Source organism: Epinephelus fuscoguttatus, linkage group LG1, assembly GCF_011397635.1.
Source record: "Epinephelus fuscoguttatus linkage group LG1, E.fuscoguttatus.final_Chr_v1".
NCBI lineage: Eukaryota > Metazoa > Chordata > Actinopteri > Perciformes > Serranidae > Epinephelus > Epinephelus fuscoguttatus.
Genome location: NC_064752.1, coordinates 46,672,393 through 46,697,273, shown reverse-complemented (window position 1 = coordinate 46,697,273; position 24,881 = coordinate 46,672,393). Strand labels below are relative to the sequence as shown.

Below are 24,881 nucleotides of genomic sequence, written 5' to 3'. Positions count from 1 at the left end.
CTGCAGCAGTGTTTCTCCTGCTGGCCCCACCCATGAGTTCATGCTGAGCTCATACACCTTACATTGTGATGACATCATAGATATTTAAAATGCTTTTGTTGGCTTGAGAAAAGTTTTACACATATAAAACCTCAATGGATCAAAAGGTCATAACTGACCTTGTTTGCAATTCGAGGTGTCCTTTTTTTACTGTAATACTGCAAGTGGCCACTGGGAAAAATTGCCTACAAGACTGATCAGTGCTCCTGGGAGTCTGGCATTGCTGCACTGTGGCTACTAGATGCAGCTGGGGAAATGACTGTTGCACAGTAAAGCGACATTTTCTACCATGAAAAATCCTGAATAAAGGCTTCTCAATACAACTGGGCATGCTCCAGCAGGAATCAATCAATCAATCAATCAATCAATCAATCAATTTTATTTATAAAGCCCAATATCACAAATCACAATTTGCCTCACAGGGCTTTACAGCATACAACATCCCTCTGTCCTTAGGACCCTCGCAGCGGATAAGGAAAAACTCCCCAAAACTGGAAAGAAACAACATCAATGAAGAATTACATGTTTCCCTGATGTTTGCATGAAGCTACATGTAACAGTGTAGGCTATGTAAACACTTTAGGCAGGCACTAGCTAGTGCTAGCATAGCTAGCTAGTTGAAATGTTGGCTACAGGGTATTTGTCTGACAGGGGACTTTGGGCCCCTGATTGGCCACATTAAAAAAAATTATTGACAGAAATTCCACCCTTTTGAGCTTGCACATGCGCACTTCTAAAACAGTGGCTCTCCAGCTCTGCAGGGGGATGATAATGACTTTTTCTTCTATGACATGTTAAATGTCTGCTGTGAAAAAGGTTTATTGATCAGTTTCTCGTGGGCAGCCATACTACTGTAAGTTGATTTACAGTAGAGAAGATTGTTTTTCCACAGTGCTTTACTATTTACAATAACACATTCTGCGCGTTGTCCACAGTATCTTACTGTACATATTACAGCAAACTACTGTTTAGATTACAAAAACTGGTAACAGTGTAATTTTTCAAAGATCATTCAAAGAATATTCTGTAATCAGTTTTTGAGTTATTTATTATGTGCATGTTCTCGTGGGCAAGAGGGTGTTATGTCACCTGCAGTTTAAACTGTGTCCCTGGTACATTCAAACTATTATTACTACTGCAGTCTCTTTTGCTCCTTCCTGAGAGGTACCTCAGTGCACTGGATTGATGGTCAGAAAGTTCCCTACGCTGTCAAAGGCAGTCAGTGGGTCGGCTTTGATAACCAGAGGAGCTATGCTGCCAAGGTTCAGTATGACTGTTGTGGAAAATCGCAGATATTTCAACAAGTCTCTCTACATGTGAGTTTTATCGTGTAATGTCTGACTGTCTCACAGGTGGACCATCTGAAGAGCAAGTGGCTAGGAGGAGCTGCTGTGTGGACTCTGGATATGGATAACTTTTCTGGACAGTTCTGTGAACAGGGCAAATATCCACTGATATCACAATTAAAATATAAACTCAGTGAAGGTGAGGCACTTTACTCTTTCTTTACTCCAGGGATGTTAATTCAGTTCCTGGACATGCAGAAATTTGGAGAGACAGTGGCTCACAGGTCCATGTTATTACTTCTCCCCCGCATTAATCACTGTGTTACCCCACAGACTGATCTATTATTAGGGTTGGTAATTGCCAGAGGACCCCCAATAAGATATTATCACAATACTTAGGTCATGACACACAATATTATTGTGATATTGCAATATGCTGAGTATTGCGATAAAATATATTGCGATTTATTACCTTTTTTCCAACTGTAAATTAATTCCCCAAAGGAAAACTTTGTCAACATCAGTTTTACCTCATAAGATAAAGTTTTCAGTCTGTTCATCTGATTTTCATTGCAGTAAAATGTGATGCAAACACCATCATAAAACATTAGTCATAAATGCTGCATATACCTGACAAACTGAAATGTTGGCAGGTTCAACTCCCTCCGTGCAGCCATATTAAGCATTTACAATACAATACAATATCACCATGCATAATGTCGCGATACTATGCTGTATTGATTTTTTCCCCCACCCCTGGCATCTTTCCCCACCCCTGGCGTCTACAGTGTTGCAGTCAGTGGTGAAACGTTCTTCTTTATTTTGTAATTTACTTAAGAAGACTGTATTTTTACATAAAAAGCTTGGCTGCGGGTGCCCTGATAGGTCACCGGGTAGAGTGCGTACTATTAAGGCTGAGTACTTAACCTAGCGGCACAGGTTCCACTCCGGCCCAGGCCCTTTGTTGCACATCATCTCCTGTATCTCCCTTGCCTTTCCTGTCTCTCTCCATTAAAAAAAAGCAGAAATGCAAAAAAAAGAAAAAGAAAAAGCTTGACTGCTGCAGCTTTGATTTTTCCTCTGTGTTATGTGTCACACCTTTTTTTAAGTCTATCTAACTCATCTCCTGGGCATGTAGCATGTGTTGCCTGGTAGACCCAGTACTGGTGCTGTCGAGAGCAGAGCCATCAGTCTCTTCCTGCATCCAGTCCAGCATATAGAGCCGCAGCATCAGGGTGAAACCTGGGAGAGCAGACAAGAACCAAGGTTCAATTATCCATTTATTTTTTCTATTAAATTTTTTTCAGGATCACTGGTTGCAGTCTAACTTAAAGGCTTACCTGTGGTGTGCTATTCATCAATCTAGATTGTTTCAGTTTCAGTGTGGTGCTTAAAAATGTTGAAAAACTCAACAGCAATGTCCAGAAATCATGACCCGGTTACTCAAAATAATCCACAGACCTTGTTGTGAGCAGTTTCATCTAGGAACTATTTTCTTTCTATCAAACCACACCTGACAACAGTATCACCATGCAAAAGTATCTGCTCATGGACAAGAGGCTCGTGCTCATGACATCACAGGATGTAGACATTAATGGCTGCCTCCTCAGCTGAGCTGTAATGTTAGCTAGCTCAGTGGTGCTAGGTGAACATGAAATAGAGAGCTGAATGGCTAATTGTATAGAGAGATGTACTGATCTTCTCCTCTACATTGTAAAAAGAAAGCAAAGAAGTGTATTTTTCCAAAAATGCCTGAAAATTTCAATACATGTTTAGTGTAATATTTTTTGTGTATAATATCAGCTCATAATACATCATCCACCTTCTTTAAAATTCTAACGGAACAACTGTGAATGCAATGCATATTGTAAATGCATATTGTCACTTTTTGCGACCATGGAGCACCAGTGTGACTTGCAAATACTTTTAATATGAACTGGAAAAATGTGTTTCCAGCTCACAGTGAATAGATCCTCATGTTTAAAGGCACAGCAGTAACAGTTTAACTTTGTGCTAACTGCTAACAACAACAACTGCTGACCGGAAGTTTCAAGTACACAGTGAAAACCTCATCACAGCTGGGTGCTTCGAAATAAAAGCACCAGTGGTTCTACTTTGAATTATTTGATTATAACAATACGTTAATTTCACTTTATTTCGACAGTGCTTACTTTAACTTTATTGTAACAGTACGATAAGTAGCTACTTTGGCAGTAGCTACGTGTTAACTTTATTGTAACTGCAGTTCATTTAATAATTTTGTATTTTAGTAGTTAACAGTACTTCAAAGAACATTTCAAAATATTGTGGTATATTTTGTGTATTGCGATATAGCCTGAAAATATTGCAATATTATTTTTAAGCCATATCACCTAGGCCTATATGTAAGCCTAACCAGTTACACTGTTAAACTGTAACATTTTAGTGAGTTGGCACAGGAAATTCTCTTACTGAACTATGAATATGAAGCAAAAATGGGGTCAATATGTGGAAACAGCTTTTCTCCTGATAGGCACCAGTAACAGCGTGTCTGGATTTAGATCAGTATATTTGCCTAAGTTACAAATATATGTCAGGTAAGATAATATAATGCCTGAAGATGTAAGTCTCTGTCCTGTTGAGATAGATCTCTCTAGTATGCTCTCTTATAAATGAGACAAAAAAAAATATGTAACAGTGCACACAAGATGATAGAAGCTGATAGCCAAGCTCCTCATACTTGCAGTATAACAACATCTCTGACAGAAGTCTATATTTGTTTACTTGGCACAGTGCACTCTAAACACAGACCTTGAAAAGAGTTGAAGATGCAGGAATGGAAGAAAACAGGGCCAAAGTCCAGGAAGGTCAGACCCCAGGTTGTCCCAAAAAGGCATATGAGGCCCCACATGCTGAGAAAGGCCGAACGGTTCTGCCTCCATTCATCCCTGGTGCGGATCTCTCTGTTGACCAGGAAGAGCATCACGATTCCCGAGAACACCAGGATGGCCAGGATTGTCAAATTGGTGAAACAGTGGGCCAGCAAGGCCTTGTGGGTCTGTTTCATCCAGCACCTGGAAACACCAAATTCACTCAGAGAAGGAAAAGCAAATAATCACAAAGAGGACGATTTAAATGTCAGAATAAGGTTTCAATTAATTCAGCTTTGTCTAAAACATTTATTCCAACATCCTACCATCACCTCTCGTCCAGCCCCTGGGACCCTGTACCAGGATAATTGGTTAGGGATGTTTGTTGTCTAGAGAGTTCATATAGATGGAGAGGAGGGGCTTCAGGGTGGTTGTGCTGGCCTGGAACCAGCTTGTGGTGTACTGAGCCAGTTAAGAGAAGAAAAAGCTGGGCAGCTTCAAGGGAAAGGTAATGTTGGATGTTTCTTAAGTTTGTAATGCTGATTTTTAGAGTGTTGGATATCTTTTTGAGATGTTACTTAAAAGTTCTCGCTGGATCCAGACTAACTTCAAAGTATTAAATTTGACTGGGCATTGCATTTTTGTGCCTTAAATGTGGACCTTGGGATAGGATTGGATATTTAGTCTGATGGGAAAAACAACAACAACAACAACAAAACACAGCGACATTTTTTATTCCTGTTTAGGGTGAGGCAGGTGTAAGTGAATGGAGCAAGAAAGTAGCAGAAGGGCCTGCTACTTTCTTGCTCCATTCACTTACTGGCATTTGAAAAAAAGGTAAAATTAGAGAGTTTGGAGAAAAGTGCGATGGTGGGCAGTGTCAAATACCCTCTTAACATGGATGTGATGGTTTCTAGATAGCAGCAAGTCGTCTCTGTTGAGTGATTTGTTCTGAACCCAAACTGCACAGGATAAAGAGTGACATCACCAGTATTTGGGTATGCAGTTAGTTGCTCCTGCACCTTTTCAGCAACTTTAGAGATGACTGGTAATCTACTTACTGGTCTGCAGTTATTTCGTTTATGCGGGTTTCCAGCTACTCTGTTTGCTTTAATTTTTAAATAACAAAGGCACTACTGCATATGTTTCTCCAGAGAAAAAAAAATCAAACCTAATAAAATAATGTTGCTTACATCAGATACAGATTGGAGGCATCTTCGTGTGGCCCAACCTCTTTGACTCCATAAATGTCACCGACTCTAGCCAGGATGATTATAGGAGCAACAGGGAGACCTGAAAAAAGTATTTGTTTAATGGTCATACATTAATATCAAATTTACCCTTATGTGCCATATAGTACATTTGTAGAAATATTACTTTAAACATGCTCACCAAATCCGACCAGGTTCTCTATGTAGGGCTTATGGAAGGGGCTGAAACCCACGTAGATCAAGTGGAATGTGTGGAAAACTTCTATTCCCATCCAGGTGAAGGAGCTGAGTAGGGTGTAGTGGAGACCTGCCCCCACCCAGGTGCATGCACTCTTCTCCATGTTGGCCACATCCCCAGTAAAGAAGAAGAGCAGATTGAGGAAGGCGAGAGACACAGCTAAGCCCAGTTGGATAGATATGGATTGCTCCCTAGATCGCCTGGTGAAGGGAGAGTGGAATGAAAATGAGTAGCTAGGTTAGTTAATTCCTAATAATCTATCTTTTTTGACAAATAAAGATAAAGATATAAAGATAAAATATATCTTTTGTGGAGAGTGCTCCTTTAACCACCAGAAAACCTGAGGTTGGGCGCTGGGCACTACTCTTGTGCCTACTCTGAGCCAACTTTCAAGAGCACTGAGGCAAGTTGCGCCTGACGTTGCTAAGCGACCATAACCATCCCCATATCATATCCCACTCACTCGAAATCCTGAGTACAGAGCTGATCTTCTTCCACACTTTGTTTCTTCAGTGTGTATTAAGTCTAAAATATTGACCGTGGAACAGATGTAAATCTCTGGGTAGCCCTGCACTAAAATGATCAACTTTTCCTCCATATGTATCACAGACTGATATTTATGGAAGAAGGAAAAGGTATCTGTGGTTGGTTGTTCCCCGTCACATGACATGGTGTGTGCTGCTGCATTCCAAAAGTTGAACTCTGTTTATCTCAGGGTGCAGCTATCACGCCCTGAAGAAACGGCGCTTGGAAATGCTTGCATGTTGCAGCGGCATCGCTCTCACTTTGGAGCGCCTTTTGTCTGAAAACAATGAATATGAGGGCACAAAAAAACTGACATTGACTTTAAAATACTTGATGCCTTTCCCCGCAAACCCAAAGATTAAAAAGTATGTTATTTTTTAAAGTGTGCCATGAATCAGTTAATTTCCCTTCAGTTCCTTGATTAACTAACATTAATGTTATTTGTTCTCAGCAAGTCAACACTTTTTTCCTCAGATCCACTTTGTTTGAACCAATCTAACAACATCCAATCAAGTTGCAGGAGAGAAACATGAAGAACAAAAGTTACTTTACTGAGTTCCTGGGTAGGAAAAAATGACACCAAAGATCATTTTATTAATGTACTAAAACTATATGCTGGTAAACAAAAAACAAATTGCAGTTTGCAAAATGTATGAGTTGAACAATTTTCAACTTTATACCACATTTGAGGTCAAGTCAAGTCGAGACTAGTCTCGCTCACCAGACCTGGGCCGACTCTCACTTTAAGATTGGAGAAAAAAACACCCCGGCTGCTTGTATTTCTTTCAACCAATCACAATCGTTCTGGGCGGTGCCACAGAAGGACGCGAACCATGGCAGAAAAATGGCTACATCAAACACCGCAAAAGTTAGTAAAGGACGTGTTGAAAACTGCGACCGGAGGTGGTAGGGCGGGACTTCAGTGGGTGACTCGTTCCACCCAATGAGAGGCTGATCTATGCAGCGAACTTCCGCCCACTCAGACTAAGTTGAGGCTAACATAGTGAGTGAGCTAATGCTTAGCTAACATTAGCTGAACAGCTAAGGAAGTTTTTGGCAAACTTGTTGGCAAATTTTAAAAAGGATTAATGATTTTTGTGAATTTAATATTGGCATAATATATGTGGAAGAGCGTATTATGACTTGCTTAAGACTCAAAACTCAAAGTTTTAGATTTGGGACTTGCCTTTCTTGACTTAGGGCTTTGACTTGGGACATAAGGTGCTGACACACCAAACCAACATCAAAGAACTAACGGTGACAAAAGCCAACTGTTGCGTCGTCTACATCACCTCATGTCGCCCTGTGTCAGTTGCATTTGAACACACAAAGTAGCACGTACGTTCTGCGCCTGCGTGAGAGGAAATAACGCAAAAAGGGAAACCGGAAGTCTGACGAATGCATGAGATAAACAAAGTAGCGGAGTGAGAGAGTGGTACATCCTGTCAGCTGAGGGGTTTCCTATCTGTGCAGCCAAGCACCGCAGCACCTCCACGGACTATCACATCCAGATGGTCCCGCCCCAGTGTTTCCTCCGCAGGCTCCACTTAACTCAGCTTCACTCAGCTGCCCGATAAACCCGCTGCTTCTTCCCACTTTAACCTGAATAACAAACCGGGACTCGGTGCTCCAGTTGGATCCAAAAGGAGAGCCGGTCATGCTGTGGCTATTCAGGTTAAAGTGGGAAGAAGCAGCGGATCTGTCGGGCAGCTGAGTAAAGTGGAGCCTGAGGAGGAAGCACCGGTTAGCCCCGGTTTCACTACAGGCAGATTCACTTGCTACAGGGGTGAGGAAATAAAACCTGAACAGCCAATCAGATTGATCTCTCTCACAAACAAGCTCCGCCGCTGATTCAACATGAAGCCGCCGCCACAGAAGTGCCGACGGTGCGGGACATACCGCAAAAACTAGGGCGACAGATGCTCACAGACGGCCCGGCTGTGACCGACAGCCAACTGTCGGCTTGGTGTGTCAGGGCCTTTAAATGTAAAGACTTGACACTTACTTGTAACTTCAAAACAATGACTTTGTCCCACCTCTGCTTTGTTGTGATAGTTTCTGACTAAGATATCATACAGATCAGGATAGACAATAGCTAAAGGAACAGCAGTGACGACACCAGTACCTCTCTGAAAAGTCCAAATACAGTCAGAGCGCTCTGAAAAAAGATGCTGGGCGCAATACTTTTTCTCTAGGTGGCTGCATGTGGCCACATACACTCTCTCATCATTGAGAACAATTGAAAAAAGAAGATGGCACATAGAAAAAAACCTGTGGACACAGGCCCTCACCTCTTTCTGCAGAGAAAAATGATGAATGTGACACAACTGATCACAGACATGGCACAGCCCAAAGATGTAATGATGGTCTGGGCCAGGAGGGGGCGCACTGGGTGAGGATTCATTTGCTGTGAGAGGACACAGAGCAATGAGCAACAAGGCCTTCATGCACCTAAATATGAGTATATATTTCTGTTTTTATGTATTTTTGTGTGTTTTTCTCTATAAATTGATGTTTATAGTGTCTGTATGTGTGTAAACTTATGTGGAGATGTTTTGTAGGTTGGTAACAATGCTGGGTACGTACATTTTTTCTGCATCATGTTACTTTTTGTCTTAATTATTTGTTTGTGTCTAGTGTAAAAATTCGCAGTGTCTGCTGCATGACTCACCCCAAGTACAGTGAAGTAACCCAGATGGTTACAGAGGCACTCGGTTTGATTTGCTCCTTTCTGTTGGGTCTTGCATCCATCCACCAACCAAGTGACCTGCAACGGAGCTGCACAAAGACAAATACAGATTTAAACATAGTTAAATACCTTCTGTGGGAGGTAGGGTAAATAAATGGGGAAATAGACATATATGTTGAATAAATATTATTTATAAGGTTGGTTGTAAGGGGTTCAAACCTTTCCCAGTGTCCCAAGAAACACATTTCCTGGAATACATATTCTAAAATAAAAGGGAGAGAAAGATACATGAGCTGTGATCGCTTCCCATTAAGATCCTTGTCCATTTTCAGTCATATTCACATTTCAAGGTAAACACTGTGATTCTTCACTTTCGATTCTGTCATGATTGAAAGACCTGCCACTGCTATATTCACATTATCCCTAAAGGCTCAGTCTGGGATATAATGTCAGAAATGGTTTGCAATATTCACAGCCATGTTTCCATTAGTGTACAATCACATGAAACTAAAAATTGCTGTGTTTTTGTTACCTTGGAACGAGCTGTTCACATCTACATAAGGAACAGGTGCTTTCCCACGGAAACCACCATGTTGTTTCTACGGTAGCCCAGAATGGATAAAAGAGATGCTGGCTATGGCAAGTCTTTTTAACAGCAATTAATAGCTAGACTGGATATACGTATTTTGCAAATATCCGTAGTTAAATTCTTTCTCCTCAAAATGAACATTTCAGATTTCCACAGTGTTATTCCTTCTGGGACAAATGATGATGGTGTGACACTAAATGGTTGGTTAATGTGCATGCATGCATTGCATAGAGGAAGCAACAGCATCATCTCTTTTTGCAAGACGTGAAGTAAGAAGAGAAACCTTTGAGTGGTTTCTGTGTGTTCTGTGGGTACTGTGTGCCTGAGAGGCAGACAGCTTGAGGCAGACGTCATGGAACTGAAAAATACGTCTTGTTTTTTTCATTAGCATCCGCGGCAAGCCCAAACCCAACCAAAAATTTATGAAAAATATCAAACTATACACTTCATAAGACCAATATACTATATGCACCATTACCCACAGTTAAACAGTGAGCAAGACTTAATTGGTTCACCAAAACAATTAAATTCACTGCATGTAACATCAAATACTATGTTTATGTGTTCATCAGATTCCACTACTGTATTTCTGAAATAGATCAACAATAAAATTTGAAAGTACAGATTCAGACAACATAAAGTGGACATTGATCACACTGATCAGGGCACAAAAAAACATACAAACTTACAGGTATGACATTGTGGTGAAAGACAATCCTAATTGGCTCAGACAGATCAGTGATGACCTTGTTCTCTGCAGTGATTCCCACCACATCCACAAGAATCCTGTGACCCTTCTGGAAAACACACACACACACACACACACACACACACACACACACACACACACACACACACAAACTCAGTGGAATTTGGGAATTTGTGTATTATTTTGAAGTCTAGGCTTTGATCAAGAAAAATGGAAGACGGGAGGCATATGCATGGAGTCATGTTGACATCTCCTCTCAGCTGCCTGTGTTACGGTAATTGAGGAGAAACAGAACCTTACCGGGCACAGGAATTTGTTTTTGAAGAAAGTGCAGACGACTTTGCTGGTCTTTTCTGAAGCTTGTTTCAGAGCATGGGGGATATAGACAGTGGTAGTGGACTCTGTAGATGCACCTTTAGAGGCCTGGAAAACAGAATATACACCGAAGAAGGATCAGTGCACAGTTAGAGATGGCATAACAGCATTTGAGTCAATTCACTTTCAAGTCGATACATAAAAATTCATCACCATGCCACCTTTTGGAAGAAAACAATCTGGTGTTCAACACAGACGGCAACAGAATACACATACCAAATTTCTACTTAAAACAAATTTCTACTTCCTACTTTAAATTAATGACGCTATGCCAAAGAGTTGCTGTGTTGTTGAGTGCACCAACAGTAAATCCAAAAACCTCACATTTCTCGCATTTGTTTATAGCAAATGTTAGCTTGAGTGAAAAGCTGCTGCAGTAGCCTGAAGTCATTAATTGTAGCAGCACAAGACTGTCACCTCCGACTAGTTTGGATCAAACTGGCTATTAACGGATTTGTTATTTACAGACAACAAGCCTAATAAATATCTATGGATGTCTAGATAAACAACATCTGGCCAGTGGACTGAAGGGACATGATGACAGTCAACCCTAATTTATTAAGGTATTGTGAAGGCCCAGATTCAGGCAAGGTCACAAAGAAATTAGACTATAAAACAAACATTGGTTTAACAATAAATAAATGCATACAGACGTGTCAAAATTACAAACAAAAAATGTCAAATTGCATTGACTACAGGATTTGGCTTTCTTTCCCCAAAAAGACACAAGCTTGACATTTTGCAAAGTACCAGTATGTGCTGACTGCATGCTGCTATAATGACTGTATTTCCACAATTTGAAGCTGATACTCACAATAAAAATCCTTGTGTTAACGAATAAAGGGATTCTGTCCATAGAAATGTTGTCATAGCACTACATTTTGAAGCCACATGTGTCACATAGAAAAAATCAGCGAGCCTCCAAGCCTCTTGATGTGCCACAGCTGAGCAGCAGCTGAGCCATACCTGCAGCGCTGCTCATGCAGGCTGCTCTAATCTGTTTACACAGGCGCCAAAAAGAAAAACCCTCAACAAGTTCCAAGATGCACATGCACTACTCATGCATGCAGTGTGACCTGGGCCTTACACCTCAGATGGGATAACATGATCATACCTCTGCAATCTCTGACAGCCATCTCAAAGTATTGGTTGTTTTTTTAACCAAGCTCGTTGGTTGTTATGGTCTGGTTGTTATGCGTCAAAGCGACTAACTATTTCCGCTCTTACACCGGAAGATTTACCCATAATAATCATTTCTACAGTAGCGCCCTCAGGAATAAGGTGAATAGTAAGCCCCTGATTCAAAACTGACAGGCACAGCCACAGGAATGAAACAGTGTACTGAGTTAAGCTGCATTAAACTTAAGTGGAAACAAGTGAAATCGATGCCTTCCAATGCTTTCTGTCCAATTCTAGGGGGGGAATAGATTTTTAGTGGAAAAATTGATATCAATGTGAGTTAATCTCTGAATCAGTTAGTTACAGTGAACTTAACTGAGAGACTAAGTGCTTTACCGTCCACCCCTAACCAGGAATGCTTGCTTTCTATCCATTGCTGCCTCTGAAGAAGAAATTCTAATTTTTCCATCCATTTTTTTTCCCATCCTTAGCAATATTGTTACAGCTTTGTTTTCCAACATAAAACTAATCTTACTTTTTGGTCCATGGTTCCAGCAAAACAGGCATGAGATCATAAATAACTGATGTGGTTTGTGTTAGCGTCTCACAGGAAATGTGCTTCATTTGCTCATATTCAGCTAAAATGCAACTAAGACGGAAGTGGTGTGATGTCAATCTTGCTGATGTGGTCTGTGAAGGCTACAGCGTATAGGTTAACACATGACAATTCAGTGTGAATTCTGAAGTTCAAAGTTTACTCAACCGAAGAAGCACTTCACAGCACTGAGACCGCCCTGATTAAAGTCACTAACAACGTGCTATCATCCTCGGACTACGGTCTGATCATGCTTCTTTATCCCAGCGCTGCTTTTGACACCATTAACCATTCCACACTCATCACATGCCTCAAATCCACCCTTGGCATCACTGGCACTGCCCTCTCCTGGTTCCAGCCCTACCTTTCTGACAGACATCAATTCATCTCTATCAGCAACTACAAGTCATCCATAGTTCCTGTCACCCACACTGTCCCCCGAGATGCTTGGACCCTTTCTCTCCATCCTTTACATGCTACCCCTTGGATAGATCCTCTGCTTTCAGTTGCTGACCCCTCTCTCTGGAATTCACACCACATAAAAAATGCCCCCACACTGTCAGCATTCAAGAAGGCCCTCAAAACCCACCCCACCTCATATTGTGTGCTTGTCTTACAGGTGATGTGACACTGTAGCCTCTGAAATCCTCTTTCATTTCCACCTCAGAGCTGTGAGCGCAGAGACTGTGCATAGTCCCTCTAGCCCAGGACATCCCCGCAGTCTCCTTAGTCCTGCACACATCAGCACACACCACTGTGATATTACGTTAAAAACTGTGGTTTCAGTTGGTCATTCAAAAGAAGCAAGATCATTGTTGTTACCCCGACTCTAACATAGTAAAGTTTCACTTGCTGTTTGTTGTCAGAATTTCCCTTGATTACGTAAATATTTAACAACAGTAGCCTTAGCATTTACAACAAAGTCATGTGAGAAAGGATGTTGACCAAAAACTGCCATGCTACTTTGACAGTAAATGTGATGGTACATTTAAAAAAAAAATAAGAAAGTAATTTACATGTTGACTTGGGATGATCCCTGGCTCTCTTGATCACATAATGCCTCTGCAAAAAACAAAAAACAAACAAACAAAACAAAAAAACAAAGCTTTGAAACTGTTACAATTTAATAGAAATCTGAATCTTAAGTCAATTTGTATGATCTCTGAAGTTTGGACTGAATGAAGTAAACTCTTTATGTCTTTATGTTTAAAAGGTAATCCATTAACTCTTAGATACATTTAAAAGAAGAAAAGGACATTCAGTGAGGTAACACTGACCTAGAGGAGCAGAATATAATACAGACAGTATTCACTTTATGTTCAATCAGTAAAACCTTTAAATATATTCTAAACTAAGCACAAAAAGTTGGGAAATTTGGGTTTGATAGGTTATCTCTTTGTTGTAACAGTGCTTCTTGGCAATAGATCTTATACCATTGGAAAGTCTGCTTATTTCCCTTTCAAATGGTGCCACATTTGTAAGGAATGTGCATTTGTGGGATGAGCAGCAGAGCTGAGTATGTGGGTTGTGCCCATGAACAATTTGCCAAATCTTCTCTGCAAATGCTTAACAGCTTTTTTTTTTTTTTTTTTTTTGCTGTTGACTCTCGTTTGGTGTTGTTTGGTGGATTGGATGAGTGAAGTCTGAAGAAACAAGACATATTGGCAATTTAACAATTTATCCATTTAACAAACAGGAGCCTCAGTAACATGTGGAAGAACCATAGACAGCCACAACCTCCTCCTCATGCTGGTCACACACTGCTGTGGGATGGCATCCCATTCTTCAACCAGCATTTGTCGCAAGTCAGCCAAAGTGGTTGTGTTGGTCACTCTGGCACGAACAGCGCGCCCAAGCTGATCCCACAGGTGTTCAGTGGGGTTGAGGTCAGGATTGCTGGCAGGCCATTCCATCCTCCCCACTCCCAAATTCTGAATTCATCTTGGAGGATAGAGTTCGGTCCCAGACTGAGATATGGGGTTTGCCACTGGTTGCAGAATTTCATCTTGATATCTCTCTGCATTGAGATTGCCTCCAATGATGACAAGCCTTGTTTTTCCAGTGAGGCAGATGCCGCCCCACACCATAACACTGCCTCCACCAAAAGATGTAACTCTATCAGTGCAGCAATCAGCGAAGCATTCTCCGCGTCTTCTCCACACTTTGACCCTTCGATCCAACTGCCATAGGCAGAATCTGGACTCATCGCTGAATATAATGTTCCTCCACATGTTAAGGCGCCAGTGCAAGTGTTGCTGATACCAGTGCAAACGGGCCTGATGGTGAAGGGCAGTCATAGCAGGCCTCCTGGCAGCCCTATGAGACCGGAGATTGGCTGCGTCTGTTCCGGATTGTCTGGGCAGAGAGCCGTCAGCCATATCATCCTGCAAACCTTGACTGCATATTTGTAGAAGACTGCCTACGGTTCCTAAGTGCTGACAAGATGAGGAAACGGTCTCCTTGGGGTGCCATCTTCTTGGAATGCCCACTTCGCGGCCTGTGTCTGACATCACCCATTATGTGGAACTTGGCCTTCAGTTTTCAGATGGTGCTAGGGCTCACTCCAAATAATGCCACAACTTGGTTGGGCGGAACACCAGCTTGAAGTTGCCTTATCTTACGGGCCCTATCCAAACGTGGCATGCTGATTCTTGGAGCAGACACCAACTGACCACTGTACCACGGCCCATGCTCACAGGTGCTGATGATCAGAATCTCTTTATTGTCATTGTACAACTACAACGAAATTGAGGAGGCACCTGATTGTCAGCACCAGGGGGTACCAGAAGCTCAAAACAAGAGTTAATAGCAACAACAACAAAAAAAAAGCTGTTTGGCATTGGCAGAGAAGATTTGCCAAATTTTTCATGGGCGCAACCCACATACTCAGCTCTGCTGCTCATCCCACAAATGCATATTCCTTATAAATATGGCACCATTTGAAAGGGAAATAAACAGGCTTTCCAACGGTATAAGATGTATTGCCAAGAAGCATTGTTACAACAAAGAAATAATCTACCAAACACAAATTTCCTTACTTTTTGTGCTTAGTTTATTTACACATGTACAACAGACACCATTCATTCTTCCTTACTGCAGTTGATGGAATATCCACTGAACATATAGGCTGTTCTTATTTTGTCAGTGACGTAATCAGCTTTGACCATTACATTCATGAGGCCATAGGCTGCTCCAGGTGTGCTGTAATCACCATCAGTGAGATCAGTGCAGCAGGAGCCCTGCAGGCTGGTCGGCCAGCACAGATAAAGGTTCTTCCCTCCAAGCTGTACAACAAAACAAGAAAAACTAAATTGAGCAACGTTTATTAAGCTCTTTAACAAGGAATGCAATTAGCCTGCCCAGAACCCATTTATTTTTCAAACACCAAGGAAAAAAACTGTAATGATGGATTTCTACTCCAACACTCGGTTCATGCTGGAGTGCCACTAAGTGCACCATTTTTCTGTGGAGCACTGGCCATTTGCTTCTGGCGCCCATGTTAATTAATTGGACTGTTCACACTGGATGTGGCGTGGCCTGGCTGGCTCATGATCTGCAGTGATATTAACATAGTAAATAGTAAATATGACAATAAATGGTCTTAACAGACCTTTTTTCATTAAAGAATGACTTAATTTATTTTTAGTGGTGATGGTTATAAACAAATTGAATATTGTGCACTGTATTTGTCATCACCACCCAACATATCCTCATTTCTGAAGTATGTCCAGAAAACAGTATGTTTAAATCCTCCTGAGATGAATATTCTTAGGAAATAATCAATAGGATGCATTATAAGCTGATTGTATCATTAGAAAATCAAATCAGAAGTATAGCTATTCATTTTGCGGTTATTTTACGCTCAGATCGACCGTCCATTCCAAAGGACAGATTTTTTATTTAAAAAAATCCTGAGTAAAAGCTATAAATCTTATGATTTTTTGACATGTATGAATAATTGGGTGTGAATGCTGCAAGCATTCACAACCTATGTTCTTCTACTACCAAAATTCTTTATTTTTCTTCTTCTTCTTCTTCTTCTTCTTCTTCTTATTCTTCCGCCGCGTTTTTCAACATCAATTATCTTCAACATACTTCATCCGATTCAAACCATTCAAACTTCTTCAGATTCAGCTTCATTAGGACATTATCGGAAACTTTCAAATTTTTCCATAACCTTCATATTTTCCCGGGAATTCAACGTTAAAATTCCGACTTCTATTAAAGCGGATGGAGCAAAAACGGTTGGACCGCTACTAGTTCTACAAACTTCAACCGATTAAAACCGTTCAAACATGAAAACGTTCAGCTGAATTAGGACATTCACGGATGTATTCACTTTTTTCCTAAAATTCGTACTTTCCGAGATATTTCCGATTTTTCCCAAATCCTTTTCCCATTGGGAATGCATTACGGAATCCTCAAAAATCTAAAAATTTCACCTTTTTTCAAACTCTGACTACCCATTCATACTTTCAGCTAGAAACTCCATTTAAAATGGAAAATATTCATCATTTTGCTGACATTTTACATATGATTCAACTTTTCAATACCATTCAAACTTTCAAAAATATTCAGCGTTTTCTGAAACTTTGTTATAATGGAAGTCAATGAGAAAATCCTTCAAACTCACTCATCTTCACCCACACATCACGAATTCATACATTGACGAGAAACTCCATTCCAACTCTCAAATGTTGACGCTGTTGTCGACTTTCAGGAACTAATTCAAATTTTCAATATCTCTTTTAGTTTTTCTACAAAGTCAGTTTAAAATCCATGAAGTTTTCAGCCCTTCTCAGACTTTATAATGGGTGTGTATTGCGTGAGCTAGAGTGAGTGATGTCATCACTAGAGTGAAGAGCAGCTGAAAATTAATTAAGAAATTTTCTCTTCAACTCGCTCATACGGCCACAATTTTCACTGTACATGCACAATTTATACCACAAAATGTAGGAAAATTTGTCCTGCTCACAGAAATGTTGACATGGAATCTGTCACACGTACACATTTTTGCTGAGCGGCTCCAAAGCGAAAGGAGCGCCGATTTTTTTCTCATTCACTCCCATGTAATCTGAGAGGAGAAATTTCTGGAAACAGCTGAGGTGCAACACATTTGTAACTCGCTCTGGTGACCCCATTTTGGACTCGAGAAATATAAAACTCGACACGTGCGTTCACAAGAAGTGGCTGTCTCTCACAATCACTTTATTTTCATTATGGGACCAACGGTTTGGGTATGGGAAGAACTTGTTCGAGGAGTGAAAACCCATTAAAAACAGCCTTTGCTCCTCTGCTCTCATGAGCTGTCTGTGTGCCACTCAGGTGCAGGCAAGTCAGGAATCGCCATGGCAACGGCTGCACACACAGACACACACACACACACACACAGCCCTCTACTCATACTTGAATTTTCTCTTTAACTTGCTCATACGGCCACAATTTTCACTGTACATGCACAATTTATACCACAAAACGTAGGAAAATTTGTCCTGCTCACAGAAATGTTGACATGGAATCTGTCACATCTACACATTTTTGCTGAGCGGCTCCAAAGCGAAGGGAGCGCCGTTTTTTTTTCTCATTCACTCCCATGTAATCTGAGAGGAGAAATTTCTGGAAACAGCTGAGGTGCAACACATTTGTAACTCACTCTGGTGACCCCATTTTGGACTCGAGAAATATAAAACACGACACGTACGTTCACGAGAAGTGGCTGTCTCTCACCATCACTTTATTTTCATGATGGGACCAACGCTTTGGGTATGCGAAGAATTTGTTTGAGGAGTTAAATCTCCTCTAAAAGAGCTCTCTTCTCTGTGTTCTGTCTGTCTCTCTCTGCTCTTCTGCCAGGTGCACCTAGTTTATTACCATGGCAACCGCTGTGCCACACAAACTCACAGAAACATGATGTGTGTGTGTGTGTGTGCGTGTGTGCGTGTCTACATCTTACATGCAGACATGACAGGGGCAGAATCTCCATTTTAACCCTTTAGTTGCCAGAGTTATTTGAGGAAAATATTCATTTCAACATTTCAAAAGGCTTTCGCATGAAAGTGGTGAGAGATAAAGGCATACTGTAAATGAGAAAACTATTCATCATGACCCAAAGTTTGTGATGGGAGTAAATTAACTCATCTAATTTGCATATCGTGGCGTCACTAGGCGGCGGCCATATTGGATTTCATAAATCTCAGTAAAACAGCATTTTTAACATGTTTACACAGTACATTTCTTTTGTTTTGTGCTGTTTTTGTCGTCTCATCCTCAAAATAAAGGAAGAGGAATCTGATGGGAGTAAAGTAACTCATCTAATTTGTATATTGTAGTGTCACTAGGCGGTGGCCATATTGGATTTCATAAATCTCAGTAAAACATTCAAATATTCAAATCATTCAAACTTTATTTTATAATAGGCAGCTATTGAGTGTGGCGTCAGCTTTTCAACAAACATTCAAATCATTCAAACTTTATTGTATTCAAGGCAGCATTGCAGCGTGGCTTCAGCTCGCAGCATTCACACCCGCAATTTCTTCAGAAATTGCTTCTCTAGTATTACAAGTGATGTTTACATTAAAAACAGTTTAAACACAAATTATGTATGGTAACAAAATTATTTCTAGACTGAAATGTGCCTCGTGCTTCCTCTTTGCCTCACAGTCCACCATCCTTGTTTAAGAAAAAGTCTGCATCCTTGTAAAAACAAAATAAAGGGGTGTGTGTGGCTCTACGTCAGTCCACTTTAGATGATGTGGAACCTACTAAGTGGCTTATAGACAACCAGTCAAAGTCTGAGAATAGAATACTCCAGGGATAATGTTTTTTTATAGGTCAAGACAGAAGTTAGCTTCGCCGTGGTTCCCTTGTCAAAATGCCAATGGGATTTTTCTATTGGATTTTGGATTTTTGCAGAAGATAAGCTCCGTGGCAGATAAACATTTATGGTACTCACATGTTTTGTACAGCAAGATAATCTGCACAAATAAACATCACTTTTATGATTTTTGAAGCCTAAGTATAAACCCCAGAAATAAGAAGCTAAGGATAGTCTTTAAACCACCCACACCATGCTCGCATGACTTAACATCACTACCACAACAAGGCTGTAAAGCCTTGTTCAACATGAAGGCACCCTGAAGTCCCATTCAGCCACTTGTATGCAATTGCTCTTTCTTAAGAGACAGTAGAGTTTCAACATCCACAGTGGGGTATTTACTGAAGTATTTTATGTTGTAGAACAAACTGTGAAAGTCTCTTATTTCAGACGGCAAACCAAAAAACAATTCAGAAAACTGACTTTGAGATGAGGGAACCATCAGAACTAAAATGTTAACTAATTTCTGGGTTTTAGGACGTATTCCTGGGGCACTCTATTGAGGTGGAGTCAGACAACAGTAGTCACAGATCTAGACATCCTAGAAATATTATGTCCACTGGAATGGATGGGGGATCTGAACTGGTTAGGCAATGCTGGCGTAATTGTATGCGGTACACATTTTCTGTTTGTTCTTGCAATATATGCTTTTCACTTGGTAGGAAGTAGAAACCTTAACCCACCTAGAAACCCACTTACTACTTTGAGCTAGACGACGCAGGGGGGCTGGAGCCTATCCCAGCTGTCACTGGACGAGAGGCAGGGTACACCCCGGACAGGTCGTCAGACTATCGCAGAGCTAATATATAGACAGACAATCATTCACACTCACATTCACACCTATGGTTAGAATGGTTACAATTTAGAGTTACCAATTAACCTATTACCTATGACCGCTGATGGAGAACATGCAAACTCTGCACAGAAGGGCTCCCCCACCCTGGGTTTGAACCAGAAACTCCCTTGCTGTGAGGCAACATTGCTAACCACTGCACCACCATGCCAGCTGGGTGGAAAATGACAGTTTAAAAAACAATAACCTTGGTTATATTAGTGTTTAGATGTTTCACCATATGGAAACTCCTCCATAAATCCTCATCTTGTCTCCTTCCTCCATTTTCTGTTTTACCTGCAGCATCAGCTGGTCCAGCAACGGCTCCCAATACAGACAGAATTGATTTTCCTCCTCTGATTCATGTCCAAGCTCCTTGACGAGAATCACTTCAGACCGCCGACACTGGGCTGTGATCTGCCCATCAATGGACAGAGAGCTCTGATTAGCTGAGATTGAGATCCCACTACAGCCTGTGGAGAGGTTGACATTCAAGCTCAGGGGGCCCTTGCCATGGCGCCAGGTGCCACAAAAATTCCAGTCGAGGTCGTTTTCACTGAAACCTGAAGGAAACAATAGGGACACACTGACAAAAGGTGGCTTGATGTTTGGTTTCTTTTAAAGGTCCAGTGTATAGGATTTGGGGGGGTATATTGGCAGAAATTGAATTGAATGTATAATAAATTTGTTTTCTGTAATGTATATGACCTGAAAATAGAAATTGTTGTGTTCTCCTCACTTTAAAATGAGCTGTTTAGTATATCTACATAGGGAGAGGGTCCTTGTTTATGGAAATAGCCAAGTTGCATTGTCATGTTTCTACTGTAGCCCAGAACGGACAAACCAAACACTGGCTCCAGATAAGTCCATTCACATTTTCGCGTTGGCCACCGTAGTAAGAAGCCCAGCTGCAACGTGCAGCATCGAAGTTACACTCGTTTGTAATGTGAAATTGCTTTACTCAGTGTTTCTAGTGGTTTAAATCACCAGGTACATTTGTTTAGGAGGGGTAGAGACCGCTGTGGATAATTCAGCTTCCGGTGAAAACCTCCTAAATGTCTGCATTTTATGTTTTCGGAGAGAAAAAAGTGACCACACATTAGCATGTGTTGCACTAGCCGCCTTCAATGAATGTAATGTAAAAATGTGTCACTCCGTGTTTCACTGTTTCAAATCACCAAGTCTGTTTCTTTTGGAGAGGGAGAGACCTCTGTGGATAATTTGGCTGTTGTTGTTTTCTTATTTTTTGCTCCTCTTTTTGGCAAGAGATCATTTAAGAGTGGTCGAGAGCGCACTTACCAAGAAAAGAGACAAACATGCAGGTTTCACAGTCCACAAATTGCTGCACAATCTGAGTAAACATAAGTTTGACATTTGAGAAACACTTAAAAAGCGCATGAATTTTATAAAATCAAACTTTGATTGTGTTTTAAAGTAATTATAATTAATGGATTATTACATTTCAGGGCTAAAAAAGATTTCTATTCATGATCCACTGATTCCCATTACTGTAATTTCAGTTACTGTGTGTTCCTCTGCTGACCAGTAGTGAAATGTAACTAAATACATTTACTCAAGTACTGTACTAAAGTACTAATCTGAAGTACTTTTACTTTACTTGTTATTCTAATCGCATGCCTCCTTCTGCTTCTCCTTTTCTACACTTCAGAGGGAAATGTTGTATTTTTTTTTACTCCACTACAATTATTTAACTTTAGTTAGGCTACTAGTTACTTTAAAAATTAAGAGTTTTGCGCACAAACAATATGAAAATATACAGAGCACCTTAAATGATTAATTGACTGATTTGAGAATTAATTGATAACTATTTTGAAAATAGTTTAAGTAATTTTTGATGCAAAAAACATTTCATACTTTCAGCATATCAGATACAAAGATTTGCTTTCATTTTGCGCCACTGAATTATTTTATTTTTACACATTTATTTAAACTTTTCTGCCTGAGTACTTTTTTCCTGATCATACTTACATACTTTTACTAACGTAACATTTTCAATGCAGAGTTTTTGTAACAGAGTATTTTTTACAGTGTGGTTTACCACAACAGATGTGATATGAAATGATTTCTGAACATCATTTACTAAACCTAATAATCTTATTGACCCTCACTGGGGCTCATATATCCTCCCTTGCTTCAAGATAATGACCCTCACACAGTTCTGGGTACAAGTTAAATTGCGTTCTTGTGTCAGTAAATACTTTATATTGTTTTAGGAGGCACTTGTGCCTAAAGCCCACAATGCTACACTTATTATGAAATATAACATGTAACACATAATGGCAATTAGGACATCAATTACAATGTTATTTTTGTCTTCATTTGATAGGACAGCTAGTAGCGTGAAAGGGGGAAAGAGAGGAGATGAAATGTAGAAAGGGCCACATTCGATTCCAACCTGTGGCCGGTGTGGCAAAGACTTTGTACTCCACCAGGTGAGCCACTGGGCACTCCATCAGTTACAAATTTGATGACATATATGTCAACATGTACTACGTAATACTAATACTGTTACAGATAAAGTAAAAGTACTCTAAAGTCGCTGTGTTTTGTTCAAAAATGCAAACAGCTACATGGTAAATGCTTAATGATCTAATCAGATCATCATCTTCTACAGAAGAAACATGTGGTGCCATTTTTAAACCAAATCAAATCAATTTTATGTATACAGCACACTTAGTAACAACCACAGCTGACCAAAGTGCTGTAAAAATGGATGGCACACAAATATAAAAGATTTAAATAGGCAGTTTTCTATCGTATGTTGCTTTTTATTGTCTCTTCTTGTACACTTCTACCCATAACATATATCACGTACAGGAGTCGACACAGCAGGGATGCAGTGTGTAGTAATACAGATGTGACAATGATATGTGGCCAAAAGAGTAACTTAAGATAAAGATTTTTTTTTTCCTAATGTGATTGTCTTACCTGTAGAGAGGAGGATGATCAAGATAAACACAACCCTCAGGTTATCTGTCAGCCGAGGCTCCATTGGTAACAGCTGTTATTGGGAAACAAAGAAAGAGAAATGCACTTGTAAAAGACAAACAAAATAGTTTAACTACCTGAAAAATTAAAGTCATTCATCAACACTGATGACGAAGAGATAGTTACCTCAGTATGAGTTTTATCCCGAAATCTTTTAAAGCCAAATCCGTTGTCTCACCTTAAAAATACCTTGTTATCACTTTACCACTTTGTATTCAAAACAAACTATTGGACTATAACTCAAACGTGGGAAAAAAAGTAAAATACAAAACCTGAGGGAAGTGGCTGGTGTCACCTCCCCTTCAAGCAGCTCGCCACAAGTGAGAACACACATTGGAGGACTCAGTTCTCTAGAAATGTTTGACAGAAAGCAAAAATGTCCCCCACTGACAACATGAATCCCTTCTGTACATATGGATGTGTGCAAATGTGTGCTGTATATGAACATCTGTAAAAAAGTGTTACCACTACACAGAGAGTGCAGGGTGTTTACGTATGTGCATTTAAGACAACTTTTCCTTTACATGGAGCTTGATAACAGAACATCATTTACAGCTCAAAACACTAGAATCTCTGTTGCACAACATTTTAACTTGCTGAATTGGCGTGACATGTAAACTTACTCTCTCTCTCTGCCACCACAGTAGAAAGAAATTTGACAGCTGAAATAAGCATCGCTGAAAATACAGGAAATTTAAAGCACAAATGCATTACACTGCACTAAGCTGGGAGGTGAACTGTTAGTCTGTAAAAGGTGGACCTAGAAATGAACTACAAGGCTGTAAAAAGAAATGCTTTGCACTTTAAAGGCATAAAACTCTGAAAAAAGTTATACACAAGCATAAATTAAACCTTAAAGAGCATAAGGTTTTGACATTTGAATGGTTTCTCTAGGTGAAAGTATGCAGAGGCAGTAGTTACATGGAAAAATGGGAGGAGCAACAGGAGAAAAACAGGAGAAGCATAATTACTTTTGTAGAGCAGGTGCTCAAGTGGAAAAAACAGCCTCCCCTCACTTTTTTTTTTTGGTGCACGCGACATGCTGATGAAAATAAATAAATGAAAAATTGTGTGCACACAAAGTGCACACAGTTTTGCTGGGAGGGTTTCTTGAGGCCTAAGTACACATAGAACATTTGTGCACTGTAATGTGCAGGGGAAATGTCTACCTTACATATGAGGGGCCTGATTATCTGATGATCTATACTATACACCTAGCAGCTGGTACACAAATACACTCATTTTGTACATTTATCATTTATTTATAACAGGCAACAACAAAACAGTTACACATTGTGCACACCTTAGTTGTCTATAAAGTAAATGACCATCACAATCGACAAAGCTTTACACAAAACTAAAAAACGCTGTTCTCTGAATAAATAAAATATTACACCAACAAATCTACCCTCCAAACTACAAAGTAGGCCTGTGCTCAGCTGCAGATGCTAAATGTCCTCTCCTCTCCTCACTTTATTCTCCACTCTTTTCCTTTAAACAGCCATGTGCTAATACTTAGGCCTATAATTATCTCCTAAATAAGCTTTAATTATACTTAAAGAATCCCACAGAACAGATGCGTGGAGCACCGCACTCCTCCTTTTCTCCATGGCTGCAAGCGATGCGTTCCGGTAGCGCTCGCGAGCGGTCGCTGGTTACTCGCGTTTTCATTTCGGCAAGCATGTAAACAGGTTAGAGCATTCACACCACATCCGTTCTACGCGCTGCTCGAGTCGCGCTGCTTTCGCGAGCAAGCTCGAAAATAGAGGAGACGCCGATTTTTTTGCGCGAGTCGAATGGTCACGGTGTGACTAATGTTTCATATACTTACCCATTTGTAGTGTTAAATATGCTAATAAAATAACCTTGCTAGATTTTTTTTTTTTTTTTTTTTTTTTTTTTTGCCAATTCAGTATGTTGAATTAGCACCAGCAACTGCTCA

At 40.3% G+C, this 24,881-nt stretch overlaps 1 protein-coding gene across 1 annotated transcript; it reads right to left on the bottom strand.

Moving 5' to 3' along the window:
• Positions 1-2,194: 2,194 nt before the first annotated feature.
• On the bottom strand, positions 2,195-24,647 carry LOC125885513 (adhesion G-protein coupled receptor G5-like). Its single transcript, XM_049571096.1, has 15 exons — positions 23,066-24,647; positions 22,880-22,952; positions 20,228-20,493; positions 15,319-15,508; positions 13,241-13,286; positions 12,842-12,956; positions 10,436-10,558; positions 10,116-10,223; positions 9,057-9,099; positions 8,820-8,926; positions 8,440-8,555; positions 5,567-5,823; positions 5,368-5,467; positions 4,116-4,378; positions 2,195-2,567 (listed from the first exon to the last, which is right to left on the bottom strand). The coding sequence occupies exons 2-15, from the start codon at positions 22,941-22,943 to the stop codon at positions 2,440-2,442; spliced, it is 1,926 nt and encodes a 641-aa protein (XP_049427053.1). The 5' UTR covers positions 22,944-22,952; positions 23,066-24,647; the 3' UTR covers positions 2,195-2,439.
• Between the last annotated feature and the right edge of the window lie 234 nt (positions 24,648-24,881).